Source organism: Morone saxatilis, unplaced genomic scaffold (assembly GCF_004916995.1).
Source record: "Morone saxatilis isolate NCDOM2014 unplaced genomic scaffold, NCSU_SB_2.0 Contig2, whole genome shotgun sequence".
NCBI classification, from domain to species: Eukaryota; Metazoa; Chordata; class Actinopteri; family Moronidae; genus Morone; species Morone saxatilis.
Window position 1 is genome coordinate 21,371,227 of NW_023339762.1, and position 16,804 is coordinate 21,388,030.

Here is a 16,804-nt window from a genome sequence, read left to right on the forward strand (position 1 = left end):
TACATGAGGACAGGGGAGGGTTTCCTCTGTGTCTTCGCCATCAACAACACCAAGTCTTTTGAGGACATTCACCAGTACAGGTGTGTGTCCGTGTGTGTGTGTGTCTGTGAGAGAGTGAGAGAGATAAAGTGAGGCAAAGAAGGCATGGTTAGTCTTAAGGGATGCAGGGGCATCACAAAACATGACACTGATATTGAACATTATGCGATCTGTTGTTGCAGATGTGAACTGACTGGCCAGATCACAGAACAGTCAGGGTGGAGCTCAAACACAAAATCATTCCTGTTAGTTCTCTTCTAATGTTCTGTGTGTGTGTGTGTGTGTTTGTGTTTGTAAATGCAGTGTGTGTTACAGGGACTCCCGTGGGGTCTGGATGGAGAGGGGTGTGTATATGTATGTGTGCCAGCTCTCTGCAGTAGTTGGGTGATGTCATGCTGTAGCGTTTAACACGGCTAAAGAAAGCTTAGCCCCCAACTGGAGGATTACAGCACGTTGCCAATGAAATCGATCCTGACTCAATTAGAGGAGCGGGGAGAGGTAGCACTTTCAAGGACAGGGAAGGAGAAAGGAAGAAGGGAGGGAGGGGGGGTTCAGCTGGAGATGACAGTGCTCTCTCTCTTTCCCACATTTTGTCTTTCTCATCACATAAGAAGCACACTTGCCAGTCTTGCATGTGGCAAGCAAAAGAAGCTGCATATTAACTTTGCCACCTCCTCTTACAGATTTGCAGGGTTTTGGAGTTTATTTCACACACATTGTTTTGGCTCGCTGCCATTGCAGCCCAGCCTTATTTTTATTTTTTTTTATTTTTATTTTTTTTTGGGCCCTGCTGGTACCACTGTGAAACCATTGTGCAAGTTGTGAAAAGCATGCATGGATCTTTGGCTGGATGCTACAATAGGTGGTGGCCATGTTTAGAACTCGTGAGTTATTTATCTGTTATATTTTTTACAGGCAGGCAAAAATACTTTTTGCAAAACTTCTGTCACTGTTAGCACAAACGGGCATGTCACCTGCCTAAAACTGGGCATTGCATTTCATTTCTTTATTTATGTTTTACTTGACTGCATTTTCAAGTGAATGCACCACTCTGCAGTAGGTTGATAAGGTCATGTCTGCTTTTGGTGTATGCTGGCATTTTTAATACTTTTACTAGGCTTGAATTATATGCCTCGTCAGCATATAACAAGTCAGTGGTATAACAGTGTAACATGGCTGTTGTGACATCAAGACGGAGACTGTCATAAACGCCATTAGCAGTGTGACTGCAGATGGGCAGGGCTGACTGTAGTGGTTGCATCCTGCTGTACTGTGGCTCGTGCAGAAGGGCTGAGCTGATAGATTGATCTGACCCACTCCTCTCACTCAGTTCCCCCTGGCTGCCTGGCGTTTGCCGCTGGCTGCTGTAGTGATGAGGTAATGCTGTTCGCCGCCTGCCTGTTGTCCATCCCTCCGCCTCCCTCCCTTCCTCTCCACCTCCCTCCTTCAGCAGTGCAGCACAGCCCAGCACCGGCGGGCCCTGGCTTCTCCTCAGGGTCCTAGAGTTCCCTGGGTGATTGGCTCTCCAGTGGTGGTGCTGCTGTTTATGAAGCAGGGAGGATCCTAGACAAGCGATATGTCAGTGTGACTAAATGCAGTGCTGGGGTGGGTTAAGGAAACCGCCAAAAGTTTTGCAAATGAAATGTCAACTGTCGCAATTTTCTCGTTTTGCAATTCACAGAGAACAGATCAAACGTGTGAAGGACTCAGACGACGTTCCCATGGTGCTTGTGGGAAACAAATGTGACCTCCCAGCACGCACGGTGGACACAAGGCAAGCCCAGGAACTCGCCCGCTCCTACGGCATCCCTTACATCGAGACCTCTGCTAAGACACGACAGGTAGGTAGTGAACAAGAAGCACGCACACACACACACATACCCTACATGCAGTAAAAAGACATGCACAAAACTTTTCTTATCCTAAAATATCCTAATCTTTGCAAAGCCACACAACTCGGAGTCCATGTAAATTTAAAATCCCCTTATGCTGCATCATGCTGTAGTCAACATGTTATGACAGTGCTCTAGTATGGGCTCTATAATTTTACATTTTGCACGTGTATTCATGCACATGAAGAACAGTGAAAGGCCCGCGGTATGATGGGATTTGTGTTGCTGGAAACATTTTATTATGCCGCAGGCAGTGACTCATAGCCAGGTTACCTTGGCTTGAGAACAGAGCTACAGTATTTGAAAGGCCTCCGTAAGGACATGTCGCTGCACAGCTCCCACTGTCTCTGACTCACTGTCACACATTATGTATCTACATACATACTCTGTACGTCTGTAATTCAAACAGAAGAGTATGCACACAAAAAAAGCTAAGCCATGACGTCATTTTAGCCATTTCAATTTCTTGATTAACAATGTCTGAAATGATCATAGTTACCATGGTGATGTTGCCAAGCCTCTCAATGGTGAGTACACCTGAGAGGTCTGCTGTCAGTTATAAGAGGTTCATGCAGTGTACTCCACTTACAATTGACCATTGTAATGTATTTTTCTGTAACCTTCTGTTTTGTTCGTGTGTTTACAGGGAGTAGAGGACGCCTTCTACACACTGGTTAGGGAGATCAGACAGCATAAGCTGCGGAAGCTGAACCCACCTGATGAGAGTGGTCAGGACTGTATGAGTTGTCGCTGTGTGGTATCGTGATGCAGGTGAGACATTTTCTCCAGAAATGTATTTTTCTTCTTTTCACCATACACCATAATAAGGAAAGTCTCCGAATTGGTCTGTTATGCTAACTTTTAATGTATATGAAAGTAAAAACAAAGGTGAAACCTTATCTCCCTTAAATGTTTCATTATATCTCAGTTTTCCTAGAAACAATCAAATGGCACTAACATCTGTCACCTTCTTTTGTCATTTCATTCCCCAGCTGACTGTTGCACGTTGAGGAGAAATGCTACAGCACATAGTGGCAGCATGGACTTAAAGATAGAAAGATAAAACAAGTCAATGATGAAATATAAACTTTTTTCAAAAAGAAGATGATTGAAGCAAAAGCTCTCAAGGAAACCACCAGAGCTGACTGAACCATAGACCTTTTATGGAAAGGAGGATTTGGACTGTTGCCTAAGTGGCTACCTGAACTAGCCTGGTCCGGCCCTTTTTTTCGGTCCACACGTCGACTTGTGAGCAACACCACTAATGACTCTTTGTCAACTCCAGTGTGGTCTCGCTGGATAGCTCCACAAGTTTCCTGCTAACTTATTGTTTTCAGTCTCAACACTGGTCTTAAAAGGGGGTGTCTCTGACCTCCTCCCACCTTGAAAAGCCCAATTCCACTCTCCCTGCCTGCCCACTGGAAGGACTGACTGACTTAAATGGAAAGGACTGGAATGAACATTTAGTTGCCCAAACACCTCTCACATAAATACCCCCCCCATCCCGCTCTACCTGCCTTTGATATCCCTCAAATGGCTGTGTAGTCCCTTCATACTGGATACAAGGGGTGGAGGCTAACATGGGAATGACTATAAATTGTTGTTGTTGTTTAACAGTTAGCCTAGCTGTAAAAAAGAAAAAAATCTCAGATTTTGTTTTTGATATGGAACTTTTTTTTTTTTTTTTTTTGCGATTGCAGAATTTGAAAGTCACTGAGCAATATGTGAGCTAGGGTGTTTATTTCAGATGGCACCTGGTTTGACATTTTCTTCATGACCTGCCTGACGTAGTCGGAATTCCTGTTGGGATAGAACTGTTGAATGGAGAATATAAAGATGGATGAATTTCCAGAATGCAGCTGCCTTCTTTCCTTACAGAAGTTTCTTTGCTAAGATTTGTCTTTGTGGAATAATAATAGTAATGGCTAGTGTACGTAGGTTCTGGTGCAATAGGATTCTTTACTGTCCACAAAGTATTGGGAACAAACCATCACTCATGGCTACTTATTTCCCTGTTTTACTTTGGTTTAGGAAGGAGAGGTACCATGCATGAAAATGTAGTTGCTAAAGCTGGAGAGGTTGCCTGTAGAATAGTTGGAAAACCCTACACTTGTGTATATACAATGACAGGTTATGGTTTAGACAAAATGACAACCAGTTGATTTTTCTTGCATTTCAATTTCAATTTTCAGTTTAGTACGCAGTGATAACTTTTTTTTTTTTAGATTGCAAGAGTCGTTCCTTTTGGATAATAAGGCTCAGGAATCAGGGTCCAGGAAGGTCTCATTGAACAGTCCTGGAAACCAGGGTTAAAGGATGTCACCAGTTAGCTTTGCAGAGTGTAATGCACAAGTCCTGCCTCAGAGTCTAATGTCAGTTTTTTCCACACACCATACTATCCTCAAACTGCTCCTCTTTCTCTGCCACCTCAGCTACCTACAAAGGAACAATAACAGGTCAGGTGCTACTCATGTCAGAACCATATTTACTGTATATGTGGGACTATTGTGTGTAATAGGTGATGGATATTGGGTTATGGGAGTGCATTGCTTGTTTCTTAATACTGACTAGCTTGTGCTCTCCACACCTGCATTAATTTGCTGCCTAAATGGAAAAAGACTGCTCTGTGTTTACTTTGCCTTATCTGTTAGCTAGTTTGTACCTCACGTATGCAGCGAGCTCTACCTAAGACAAGTATGTGTTCTGTCGGCTGCATTGTTTTGTTTCTGTTTGATTATGTGTGCAACTAAAAAATATAGAAGTGTGTTGAGTTTAGACATGCGCTGTATAGAATTTGAAAGACAAGTCCCTAAAAACACTACACTGATTTTAAAAAAGGGTTTTTTTCTGTAATGGCATGTGCGTCTGAATGTTCAACTCTGTTCAACAAGACTGAAAAAAAAAAACCAACAAAGTTTAAGACTTACTTAGACAAAGCCCAGTATAAGCCAAGTTGTCTTGCTCCCTTTATATGAAGTTGATTCCCATTACACTGGAACATGTGATGGTGATTACTAGAAATAGTTACTTTTAGTCCAGATTATACTTAAACAGTTCAAAAGATTGGTTATGTATGATAATGTGCGGAGTTCCAGACACTACAGGGAGGTTTTGTCAACAGGCTTCAGATGCAAACCTCAATGATATCTTAGACCTCTTCTGTGAAAGACGTCAAACGTTATATTGCCATTGTGTCCTTTCAAGGGAAGCGAACAATTTATTTCTGACCTAATTGATTTTGTACAGTTAAAACGACTCTTTTTCACTCATAACATGGCTCAAAGAAATATGATCAGTCTAGTTACTGTGTGGATGGTAGTGGTCAAGTATTTTATCAGTTAACTGTTCATTTCTCTGCTTGGAGGAATGATATGAATTGTGAATGTGTTTGAGTCTTTAGATATTGTTTGAAAGAAGCTTCATGTTAAACATTTACAATATTGAAATAATGCAAGAGTTGATCCTTGGTCCCACCTTAGGCTGTGTTGTTCCTAACTTTTATTTTTCACCCACTGTACTCAAACTTTTTAATGGAAAAAAGAGTGTGGTGTTTGTAACATGTAATGACAGTCCTGATAATATGCTTGTCCTCACCTTGTCAATCTTTTAAACAGTACATCCATGATAGTAATACCATAGAATTCCACAAATCTGTGTATTTAAATTCCCATTGCATTAGAATATCAGCATAATGTTGCCGCAGGGATACTCCAGCCAGCAAATCACAAGTATACATGTCAGCAAACCTGGCGAGCATGACAAAGACTGTACGGACCATTGGGAGTTTTGCACAAGGACACAGTGGGGTCAAGGGCTTGTTTCTTGCAAACTGTGGAACTGAGGTGTGGAAGGAATTTGTGAAAATGTCAACTGTTTAGCTATTTAAGATGTATTTACTCTTTGAAAATGTGGCAAATGTATTGCAGGACAGGAATAAAGATGTCAAGATGAAACTGTGTCTTTGGTCCCTCAACCAAAATCTAACTTTTACATCATGTTTGAGATTTGCTGCCATCTACAGGCTGCTTTGTGTATCATGTTTGACGAGGACAGATATTTGTCTAAAAATACAAAATAACAAACTTCTGTTTAAGTAGTATGAACACAGCTGAACTGTATAAATGTTCTTGACAAACATTTCCCCTGTTGGTAGGATCGTAATGTGCAATAATGTGTAGTTTACACAATCAGGGCAAGTACAGCTGTGATGAAAGCTCAAAGGACAGTCATAAAGGTGTTTACACAAGAGTTTTCCCATCAGCAGTGCCATTTATGAGAAGTTTTCGGTTGCACGGATAAACGATGTTTCATATTTATTAACTCCTTGAAACATTGAAACTCCCAAAGAACAAATTTTAATGTTTCTTTTTGCCTCAATATACAACCGATGCTGGATTATTTAAAACAAATGATTGTATTGCACTGAAAATGGATCAAGTGTGTTTGTTGGTCACTTCCAGCAACTGGAAAAGGAGGAAGTATGCCAGAAGAACTGTGTAGTGGATTTCAGTAAAGTAGCTTATGATGGCATAATAAATTACTAATTTGTACATATTATCTAATTATATATGAATGGATATTAAATGCAATATCAAATCTGTTCAGTGACCGTGAGCTAATTGTAAAAAGAACGGCTAATCTCTACTGATAAATATAATATTAAAATATGGTATGTATGCATCAAAACAGAGCCTTTAGAAGGTCTTAGAGTTTTATTACTGCTTTTATTCAGTGTTATATATGTTACTATGTATGGTAACTCATATGGTATCACTGAACTCAATGGTTTAACAGGCATTATAGGTCAGTAACATAATAATCATTATTGATAGCACTTTGCAAATATGATTATAAGTGCTAAATAGATGTAAAAGAGATACAGGACATGTACCAATATAGAAGCAAAATTAGTATGATTGTGATCTTGATCCTGATCCAAGAGATTAGATGGTTTCATCATACAAACAACAGCCAAAGCATGGCTTCTCTAGCAGACATAAGTTATCATTATTAATAATACTAATATTTTATTTTGTTGTTATCAACGTTATATTTATGCCTTGTTTGTTCAAGCCATATAGCCTAGTCATTGCTTCTTAGGGCAAATGATTTGCATAATTGTGTGGCTGTTCTGTCACTGGCTTTCAACGGTCATAAAAGACAGGAGGTTATCCATAAACCCCAGACAGACAGAAAGGCAAGGTTAGTTGAGTGTTGTTGATCGGAAAGATACAAGGACAAAGTACTATTTTCCTTTTGGATAAACCATAATCATGTTATACTATGAGGACACGATTAAGAAAATGCTCCCTAAGGTAAGATGATCATTATCAATAGAAATAATTTGATTTTTTGAGTGTGTTTTTTACCCTTTTCTTTTTTGCTCAAAGACATATCTTCGCAAATATGTGGCCCATGAAATATACATTGCACTGACTCACTTCAAAAACCTCGAGCCCATGATGGATAAATATGGTGAGAAGCAAAATAACAATCTGTTTCTGAACTCGTGGAAATTTTCAACAAGTACTCTAAATCAGTCATTGTTTCATTTTTTACAGTTTACAATGATGGAACCACAAAGGACTTGATGAGTCTAACCGGAACCATTCCCGTCATGTTTGGAGGTAACAGTGACTTTGCATTTTGTATTGCGTGACCTGATAAAACTGGCAAATCATAACTTGAATTTGACGCTGATTCTGGTCAGTTCAAATCCAAAATAAGAAAGATAAAGACCATAATCTCTCAGAATATGCAAAATAGCATTCCTTTCCCCCCACCCCTTTCTTACACAAGACAAGACCTACAACATCCCAGTATGCTTATGGATTGAGGAAAGCTACCCCCAAACTGCTCCCATATGCTATGTCAGACCCACACGTGAGATGGTGGTCATCAAAGGAAAGTATATCTCCAACAATGGTGAAGTCCTGCTGCCTTACCTGGAGGAGTGGAAGAATGTGAGAAGTGCAACTTTATGATGTATTTTTTGATAGGGCTGCATGTAAACAGGCAATGGTATCATCAAGGTTTAAGGTGTGCTTTAGAGTTTTGCAACCATGTTTACTTTGGTGTGACTTTTCCTTTCCCCTACCAGGGCGAATGTGACCTAGTGAGCCTTCTACAGGTAATGGTTGCTATGTTTGGAGACTTCCCCCCTGTATGCATGCAACCTGAGCTTGAACAATCCTCTTGTAAGTAACACTCACACAGGCAGAAAGCAAGCCTCCATATAATTTTAAAACAACACCAGCAGTATCTATGCCCTAGATACAAGTTCATGATGATAAGGCAGATCCAAGATTCGTATCTAGGCCACGCCTGAAGAGTGAATCTATGTTCGTTCCTCATAATTAGGGCTGGAGATACCTTTTCCCTTGTCAACCTGTTTAGTTGTTGACAAGCATGAGAAATGAGAAATATATACTTTTTTAGGTTGGCTGCAGTTCCAGAGACATGCAGAAGTACTTTGGAAGACAGATGGAAGTTTGCATCTGTATCTATCCAGAGAAGATGACCAACCTCCCCAGCAAGAAAATGAAACCAACTGTTAGCCTTTTGTGGCCCAATAATTTGTGTAAAGGTTGTTTGTGTGTTGCCTGTGATGAGGTGTTTTATCCCGTGCCAGTGTCAGATGGTATCCATTGATTATTTTATGTTTCATTAATTAATCTTTTCAGACAAATAGCATCATGCTTCAAACTATTTACACTGTAAATGTCAAGCGGCACCAGATAAAAGCATACAGATTGTGTTTGGTGTGAATGTATTGCCTTCTTTTAATTTTTTATAGAATTTGAAATGTTTTCCATACAATGAATATAACAAACTACTTTGGGATTTGAACGTCTCTGTGTGCAACAGACTCAAATTGCTTTACAAGCAGCTCATAAAACTATACCTGAGCTGCTTGTAAAGATATTTGTTGTGCCTTTATCGATAATTTTTTTAGACTTTTGACCAGTGAAGATAAAAGTTAGTAATCTGGAGAACCCATACACAGCCAGGTAGAGCCCAATAAAGCATGCTTTATTTTAGCAGCTTGCAAATTATTTCCTTTTGACAGAGAGAAATTCGAACAATTTTTCCATTAAAAACTAGTGCTTTTAACAGTTTGCAAGGTTGTTCATTAGAGTAAGGAAATATCTTTTGCTTGTTGATTTAATATCTCAATTACTGTGTTTAAAATTGTTCAACAAAAACTTTTCTCCAGAGTCAAAAGTCAAAACTATTCCCAAAGACAAGACTAACTTTGCATCATAATACAACCTCTTGTAAAAAGTGACTGATTCATATTGTAAATAAAGTGCCATTTGAAAATATGTTTGTGTTTATTATTGTGGGAACCACTTTCACTAGACAAACAGTATTTTTTATTTATTTATAATTACTTAGTAAGCCTTTGATTTTTAATATGTAAACGACAAATTTAATGGGGAGTAGACATTGAATATCCCTTTCAGCAAATGTCATGTGCTATTTATCACTCAACAGTAAGTGGTCAGTAGCAATGGCTTTTTTGTATAATAAGAAGATTTAGAAACTCTTTCTCTCTTAAAAACACATTTTGTGTGTGTGTAAGTGTTGGTCCTCAGCTACACATAGGCATCCTTGCTTAGTATGAGCCGACTGTATATTTATCCTACTTTTTATTTGATAGCCACCTTTGATGTATTATTATGTATTACCTTAGAGAATGACAAAGTATATAAAGAATCACATAAAAATATATTATTTTTGTTTCAGTTTAAAGCAGTCAGAGATCAGGATTAGTTTTTTTTTTTTTATGGACCGCCTGGGTATACTTTAGACCGCTAAGGGGACCCCGGACCACACCTTGGGAAACACCCGCCTACTGCCCACGTCACATGCGGACCGGAAGCAGTCAGGTGGAATGCCGGAAATTCCTTTTGTTGACTATCGCATATTTGTTTTTTCGGCCTCTTTTGAGAACTATTGATTAACTGCGTTTGTCTGTTTAATATCCTTACTTAATCGATCGAGTGTTTGCGCCAGCAGCAGAGCCGTTACACGGTCGGGACTGAAGATCAACACACACCGAATCAGGGTCTTAATTCTAGTCGGGGGCCCGAGGCTGGGCTAATTTTAGCCTAGCATTCAGTAAAAGACCTGCTTGCGTTCGCTTGCGTTCCTCTTGTTTACTCTTTAAAACTCCTAATTAAGACCGGTTAAAACAAACAAACACTCACAAACAAAACATGGCAGTTGTCAACGAAAGTGCCCTGAAGAAGATGCTGAAGGTGAGTCTGCTGCTCAACAGTGGCGGCAGAGAGCAGTAGCATATGAGCTGATTTAGCAGGCAGATGCACATTTCCTGGTGTGTGTTGTGATTAATGCATGGTGCGTTTTCCCTTCGAGCTTTAAGTTGGTTAAAACGTTTTGGTTTTGATATAAAGGATGTTGTGTTTGGCCAAGAACCGTCGTATTAATCTCTTGTGTGGCGTTTTACAATCGAGCATAGCCACCTAGCTCGCTAACATCACTAATATTTTAATTATTAATATGTTTTTAAAGCACAGTTCGTGTTATTGTATGTGGCTGGGTTTTTTTTCCGCAAATTTTGTTTTTACATCAATGCTTCCGCATGCTAATGATCTGTTTTACAGCCTGTAGAATAATTTGTCAGTCTCAGAGAAGAAAATCCCACTTGTTTGAGTATTTTTTCCTCTATTAAATATAAATTAATTAACGTTAAGCAGCTTTTCCCATGTTTCATGCTTCGTATAGTGTGTACCTTTCTATACCGTCTTCTTTTTTTTCCTTTTTGTTTTAAAAAACCCTGTAAAAACTGCCTTAAACCTCATGCAAATTAAATATTTAATTTAAGAGGTTTATTCACAAGTGAAACATAAGCATTTTGAGTACTTCACAGCTGATCTCAATTTAAAATGTAGGCCTTTCAGATGTTTGAAACAAACATTACAGGTGCCATAGGATTAAGATTGGAATGAACAACTAAGATTTAGTTGCAGGTGTAAGTCTGATATCTGTGAACCGAGCTGGGAGTGACAGCAGGCTTGACTTTAAGGCGAGGCAACAATTATTTTTTTTACATTTAAATCACAAATTGTGTTGGCTGCACAAAAAAATTACTACTTAAGTAAGACTGAGCTGTGTCAGTTCACTTTAAACATGTTACCTGAGTGTCAGCATTATGTTTAAAGTGTCTGTCTACTAACATACATCTCCTTTCATTGCCCAGCAATACAAATACAGAGACCTGACTGTTCGTGAGATAACGAATGTCATCTCCCAGTACAAGGACTTGAAGCCGCTTATGGACGCTTACGGTAAATTGAATGATACTCACCTCCTGTTTTCGACTGTCTGGTGGTCTCAGTTACATATTGTGTGCTAATATGATGGTATGTGTCCAACTTGTTTTGCTACTGGACGTGGGATCTTCTTGTGTTTCAGTGTTTAATGACGGCTCCACAAGAGACCTGATGAGCTTGACAGGAACTGTCCCAGTGAGCTACAGAGGTAAAGCATGCTTTTCTTGCGAACATATTATGCACATTCTTCATTATTTTTATAGATTCTGAAAGGACTGTGGCATAGAAAGTTAAGTGGGAGTTTGTGTAGCTCTATTTTTCTTGCACCTATTAAAACGAAACGTGTCACCGTAATCTCAAATAGGGTAAATCAGATCGATTTTAGAACAAGCATGTGTGACTGCAAACAAACTCCGACTTGTATTGTGTCACTCCATGTCCTCGATCTGCCAGCTTTTCTTCTGTTAGACATCATGGCTTAGATTACATTCAGGAAATGGAACATATCTTCTAACAGAACATCTCATAGTGAGCTTAAAGCCAAACCCACAGTTTTGGATTTCTAACATACATTGCAGTCTTACTCAAGACAAGTTTGCAGGAGATGATTGGACAGTAAAATGTATTAGTTTTTAATACAGTATATCATCATTTTGGTTTACTTCACGTAAAGGTCCTCTGTGCTCCTTGGAGCTGAATACAAAAGTGTGTCTCAAGATAACACAGTTTGTGCCTTTTGTGTGTTTACTGTAGGCAATGTCTACAACATCCCAGTGTGTCTGTGGTTGTTGGACACTTATCCCTACAACCCTCCCATATGTTTTGTCAAACCTACCAGTGCCATGATGATCAAAACTGGCAAACACATTGATGCCAATGGCAAGATCTACCTGCCTTATCTACATGAGTGGAAGCATGTAAGTGTGAGGTCTTCAATCAGTATTTTTAAAACACTATTTACAGTATCACAGTAAGTTAAACTATAGTTCTATGGGATATAGTGTATCCCATAGAACTACAGTTTATATGACTACCACTCTGTAAGCACAAAATGGTGCAATCATGAGGGCAATAAATCTGTCTGTGGCCCTAGATAATATTTGACCAGTGGCTTGGCTGTTGATCATTTGAATAACATTTTGCATTTGTTGGCTTAGTTAATAAAACGTGCCCTTCACTGTATGTCTTACAGCCGCAGTCAGACCTGTATGGTCTGATTCAGGTGATGATTGTGGTGTTTGGAGAGGAGCCTCCTGTGTTTTCTCGCCCCACCACACAAGCCCCCTACCAGGCCTTCCAAGCAGCTGGACCCCCTAACCGTGAGTGCCATAAATTCTTGATATAAACAGGGTAATCTAAGTGGCTCATGGAGTTGTCAGTGAGAGTATCAGAAGAACAGGATGATCCACAGAATTATTTTTTTTATATACAAAGTGATATGGTGCTAATAGACGTATTTACACACTCAACACCAATTAATACACTAAAAGGTGTTTGACCCGATTTATATAAGTGATGGTATTCTAAATATTAGAAACAATAACTATTTATAAATAATACAATTAATAAGCACCACAACCTACAGCTTCTATAATGTCCATAAAGTTGACTAAACACTAGAAAACAGTAAAAATAAAAATAATTTCAGGTTTTACTGCTGATGTATATTGGTTTACTTACTGTATTATTGCAATGTGTTTTAAGTGATGCATTTATTTCCTTAAGCACCAGATGGAGCTCAGATACCACTACAACACACCATGGAAAAATTAGAGTGAATGTGTCTTGTGAAAAACCTAAGTGATAAAAAACAGTTGGACTTGTATGTGCCCGGATCTGATTGTTTCATCTCTCTTTACCTCAGCTTCCTACATGCCTGGCATGCCTGCAGTCTCACCCTACGGCCCAAATGCCAACCCAGGGTAAGATGTTTGCCAAGCAGTTCTCAGCCCTCTGCCCCAGCTAACATATGTACACTGCATTTCCCAACAAGCCTTTCCTGGCATGCTTGGTTTCTTAAGTAGCATGTCAGTCAGAAACACAGTACTGGTTCAGTTACATTTATAGCTAAAAGTTAAAGATAGATGTCATGTAACATTTTTGAAAATGTTAAGAATTAGCTCTTTGTTGATCATTGAACTATTTGCAGAGGCTATCCAGGATACCAGTACCAAGGGGGTAACTCTTACCCAGCCACTGCTGGGCCTGCACACTACCCTCCACAGACTCCAGTTTCCACAGTGGGTATGTATCATATTATATTATATTAATTCTGGGGTGCTTTCTTTTTCTTTCTCATGGGTACATTTAGCACAGGATCCAAAGTTTTTTACACACAGTACAAGCACAGCAAGATACAGATGAATGTGTTGACTCAAAAAAAGTTTTTTTCTATGTACGTCCTTTTTGTTTAGATATTCCAATGCGCTGACTCACTTCTAAGCAAAAGCTTAATTCACCCCTGGAAAAACCCCCAATACATTTTCTTTTTATCCATGGTCTGTACTTAAACCTGAATTAAGAAACCTTGACCTTTTGACTCGAAGGCTCTCACCCTCTGTGTGACTTCGGTGGCGTGCATAGCCGCCGGGGAAAGGTCGTTAGTGTAACTAGAGTGGGGAGCATTAAAGGCCAAAGGGTGGGATGGACCTTAAGGGAAAGGAACAGTCCCCTCTCTTGCCCTCACACCCTACATCTCAGAAGCACACAGCGCTATATTTAGGAAGGGAACAGTAACTCCACACAAAGACAGACCTATGATCAGGGGACCTATCTGCTGTCCCAACATCAGTTACCACCAGTGAAATGCTGGTCAAGGACCAGCATGCAGGAGGAACTTTAGCTCTCTCCTATATTTAGTAAAGGAGAAAAATGGGTTTGCCTGTAGACTACTCAGATCTCAGGGCTGAATCAACTCTGACATTTGTAGTGCTGACTCCAAACTATATATGTGGTGGTCTTGACTCTCAAGACATCCAGCAGTGCCTTTTCACTTGCATAACCTGGTATTCGTCAGCTTTTGAGGCTTTTGTTTGTTGTGTATTACTGACCGATATGTCTGATATTTTATTGTTTTTCTCATACGTGGGAGCAAAATATTAGAAAAACCTGATGCATACAGTTGTACTAACTGTTACGTAATCTGTGAATATAATTTGGAGGAATGGTGGTCATCTCTCTTGCAGAGCTCCACAGACTTCTGAATCTATGTCAAGAAGCATTGAAGCTGTTTTGGAGGCTTAAGGTGGCCACTTTACTAAGACACTTAATGTAGGCTTTTCCTTAAAGTGTTTACCCAACATAAATTAATCTGAACTTCATGCCGGTGATGTCTCTGTGGTGCTTTGCACTGGCTCTAGATGCCCGAAACCTTAGGGTAGGATATTGTTTGAATTAAAAGGTTTGTTGCCAGCTGCTGTTTTTCTGTTTCTTGTGTTTTCTTTTTCTTGTGTCCACTGCCTCATGTCCCCTTCTTAACCTCTTCAGGCCCGAGCAGAGATGGCACCATTGGTGAGGACACCATCCGTGCATCTCTGATTTCAGCTGTGAGCGACAAGCTTCGCTGGAGGATGAAGGAAGAGATGGACAGAGCTCAGGCGGAGCTGGATGCCCTGAAGCGAACAGAGGAGGACCTGAAGAAAGGACATCAGAAACTGGAAGAGATGGTCTCAAGACTGGACCAGGAAGTGGTGAGAGATCCTCCTGTTTTTCAAAATTACATCTGCATTTATTCTCTCTTATACAGTTTTTTCCCCCATAATAACAAAAACGATATGCTTGTAATTGTTTCCACTAGACTGAGGTTGACAGGAATATTGATCTGCTGAAGAGAAAGGACGAGGAGCTGAGTGACGCCTTGGAGAAGATGGAGAACCAGTCAGAGAACAATGACATCGATGACGTCATTGTGCCCACAGCTCCGCTGTACAAACAGATCCTGAACCTATATGCTGAAGAAAATGCAATTGAGGACACTATCTTCTACCTGGGAGAGGCTCTCCGCAGGGGCGTCATAGACCTGGAGGTTTTTCTCAAGGTGACCACGTCAACACAGCTGCCACTAATGCATAACATAATGTCTGCACAGCCTGCATAGTGAAAGCAGCATTTTAGCAGAGCAGAGTCTCTAAGTCTGTGAGGGCTGCTGACACTCAGATCCCAACACACAATCACTGTAATTATGAATGAAAAGCAGAAAAAAATGGACTTGAATCTTAAAAATATGCTCTGGGTCGCATTTTTATGCCTGTATAGTGCGAGTGAAATACGAGCCACTACGCAGCCTGTGTAGAGAGTTGTATTTGATTAAAATAGAATCTGTATCTGTTCGTTCATACTCAGTCTGACTGAAAAACATGCCTAAAAGGGCTACCTGTTAGACACACCTTAAGACACAGACATACACACACTTGAGTCTTCTGTGGTTTTAGTTTTATTGACTGTTGTTCTCTTTTGTTACAGCATGTACGCCTCCTTTCCAGGAAGCAGTTCCAGCTTCGTGCCCTCATGCAGAAAGCCCGCAAGACTGCCGGCCTTAGTGACCTCTACTGACCCACACCGACTACCTTGAAACGTTCGCATCTTCACGCTCTCTTACTCTCTTCTCTTGCTCCTCTCTTTTATTCCCTTTTTAATGTCTTCTTGTAGTTCAAACAACTGCCCTCTTTTTAATCTCTATAACATCTGTTGTTGTGAGACGGAAATCTGAACAGCAGAGAATCACCAATACTACATCTATGAAGAATTGGACTGTCTTGTTTAGCACAGTGTCATTTTAAACTGTGTAGCCACAGTTCTGGTAAGACATCATTTGTATTTTGATCTGACCAAATACTTCCTTGAGATCATTATGCGTTAACAGTCATGACAGCATTACCTTTGTGCCCCAACGTGAAACAAAAACCACTGTGACTACATTGTGAACCAGTTACTGCAGTTGACACAAAAACATGCTCAACACACATGCCATATTGTAAAAGTGAGGTGCGAGTCTATTCTGTGTTTGCTCTGTGTGTGCTTGTGGTGCAGCTGGGCTTGCGCACCGTGCGTTGGTGTGTCAACCTGTATATTTTGTACTCATAGACTTTATGGTTGCGCTGCAGGGTTGCCTACAAGTTCTGTTTGCAATCCCTTTGCCAGACAAAGTCATTTGGCTAGTAAGCACAAATTGTTAGGGGGCTAGTAGAGAGGGGCTTTGTAGAGAGCCCCATGTGTCCACCCCCTTCATAATGAAAAGGCTAGGCTCTGATATAAATACCCAGGGCAACCTTTCAGGAAAGACAAGGGTTCAGCCTCAGGATTTAATGCTGTATGTGGTCTGGGTCATGTTCAGTAGCTATGGAGCCATGCAGTGGAGGTGATGATGAACATGGACTGGAGCTGTTTCTTTTCTTATTCTGTTGATGAGCTACATTTTGAGCTCCCATATCCACCTGTCCTCACTGCTATGTGCTTTTCCCTGTTCTGTGTCTCTTTACAATGGTATGAGTGAGGTTCTTTCATTGTATGTCAGCTGCTCAGGTCTGCCCTCCAGTCTGACAGCATTAACCAATCCTGTACATTGGTTGGTTTACT

At 40.2% G+C, this 16,804-nt stretch overlaps 3 protein-coding genes across 3 annotated transcripts; all 3 read left to right on the top strand.

Annotated features, from left to right (window-relative positions):
- The first annotated feature begins 3 nt into the window (after positions 1-3).
- Positions 4-3,025, top strand: LOC118330489 (GTPase HRas). The gene is made up of 4 exons (XM_035665033.1): positions 4-80; positions 1,721-1,880; positions 2,578-2,702; positions 2,924-3,025. The coding sequence occupies exons 1-3, from the start codon at positions 4-6 to the stop codon at positions 2,695-2,697; spliced, it is 357 nt and encodes a 118-aa protein (XP_035520926.1). The 3' UTR covers positions 2,698-2,702; positions 2,924-3,025.
- A 4,103-nt stretch (positions 3,026-7,128) lies between these two features.
- On the top strand, positions 7,129-8,834 carry zgc:123278 (uncharacterized protein LOC641569 homolog). Its single transcript, XM_035665032.1, has 6 exons — positions 7,129-7,246; positions 7,322-7,406; positions 7,493-7,558; positions 7,731-7,894; positions 8,032-8,128; positions 8,370-8,834. Exons 1-6 carry the CDS (start codon positions 7,205-7,207, stop codon positions 8,486-8,488), a joined length of 573 nt encoding a protein of 190 aa, XP_035520925.1. The 5' UTR covers positions 7,129-7,204; the 3' UTR covers positions 8,489-8,834.
- Positions 8,835-9,958: 1,124 nt separating this feature from the next.
- Positions 9,959-15,834, top strand: tsg101a (tumor susceptibility 101a). The gene is made up of 10 exons (XM_035665030.1): positions 9,959-10,195; positions 11,158-11,245; positions 11,373-11,438; positions 11,984-12,147; positions 12,423-12,549; positions 13,095-13,152; positions 13,380-13,474; positions 14,717-14,919; positions 15,027-15,266; positions 15,692-15,834. Exons 1-10 carry the CDS (start codon positions 10,154-10,156, stop codon positions 15,779-15,781), a joined length of 1,173 nt encoding a protein of 390 aa, XP_035520923.1. The 5' UTR covers positions 9,959-10,153; the 3' UTR covers positions 15,782-15,834.
- The last annotated feature ends 970 nt before the right edge of the window (positions 15,835-16,804 follow it).

What these genes read in the sequence shown, in the direction of transcription:
- tsg101a (XM_035665030.1), top strand. Translation starts at nt 10,154, where the DNA reads ATGGCAGTTGTCAACGAAAGTGCCCTGAAGAAGATGCTGAAG. An exon ending in ATCTACATGAGTGGAAGCAT is followed by an intron (nt 12,148 to 12,422) that starts GTAAGTGTGAGG and finishes TATGTCTTACAG; the next exon opens with CCGCAGTCAGACCTGTATGG. An exon ending in ACCTGGAGGTTTTTCTCAAG is followed by an intron (nt 15,267 to 15,691) that starts GTGACCACGTCA and finishes CTTTTGTTACAG; the next exon opens with CATGTACGCCTCCTTTCCAG.
- zgc:123278 (XM_035665032.1), top strand. Translation starts at nt 7,205, where the DNA reads ATGTTATACTATGAGGACACGATTAAGAAAATGCTCCCTAAG. An exon ending in ACCTGGAGGAGTGGAAGAAT is followed by an intron (nt 7,895 to 8,031) that starts GTGAGAAGTGCA and finishes TTCCCCTACCAG; the next exon opens with GGCGAATGTGACCTAGTGAG. An exon ending in TGAGCTTGAACAATCCTCTT is followed by an intron (nt 8,129 to 8,369) that starts GTAAGTAACACT and finishes ATACTTTTTTAG; the next exon opens with GTTGGCTGCAGTTCCAGAGA.
- LOC118330489 (XM_035665033.1), top strand. Translation starts at nt 4, where the DNA reads ATGAGGACAGGGGAGGGTTTCCTCTGTGTCTTCGCCATCAACAACACC. An exon ending in GAGGACATTCACCAGTACAG is followed by an intron (nt 81 to 1,720) that starts GTGTGTGTCCGT and finishes TGCAATTCACAG; the next exon opens with AGAACAGATCAAACGTGTGA. An exon ending in CCTCTGCTAAGACACGACAG is followed by an intron (nt 1,881 to 2,577) that starts GTAGGTAGTGAA and finishes GTGTGTTTACAG; the next exon opens with GGAGTAGAGGACGCCTTCTA.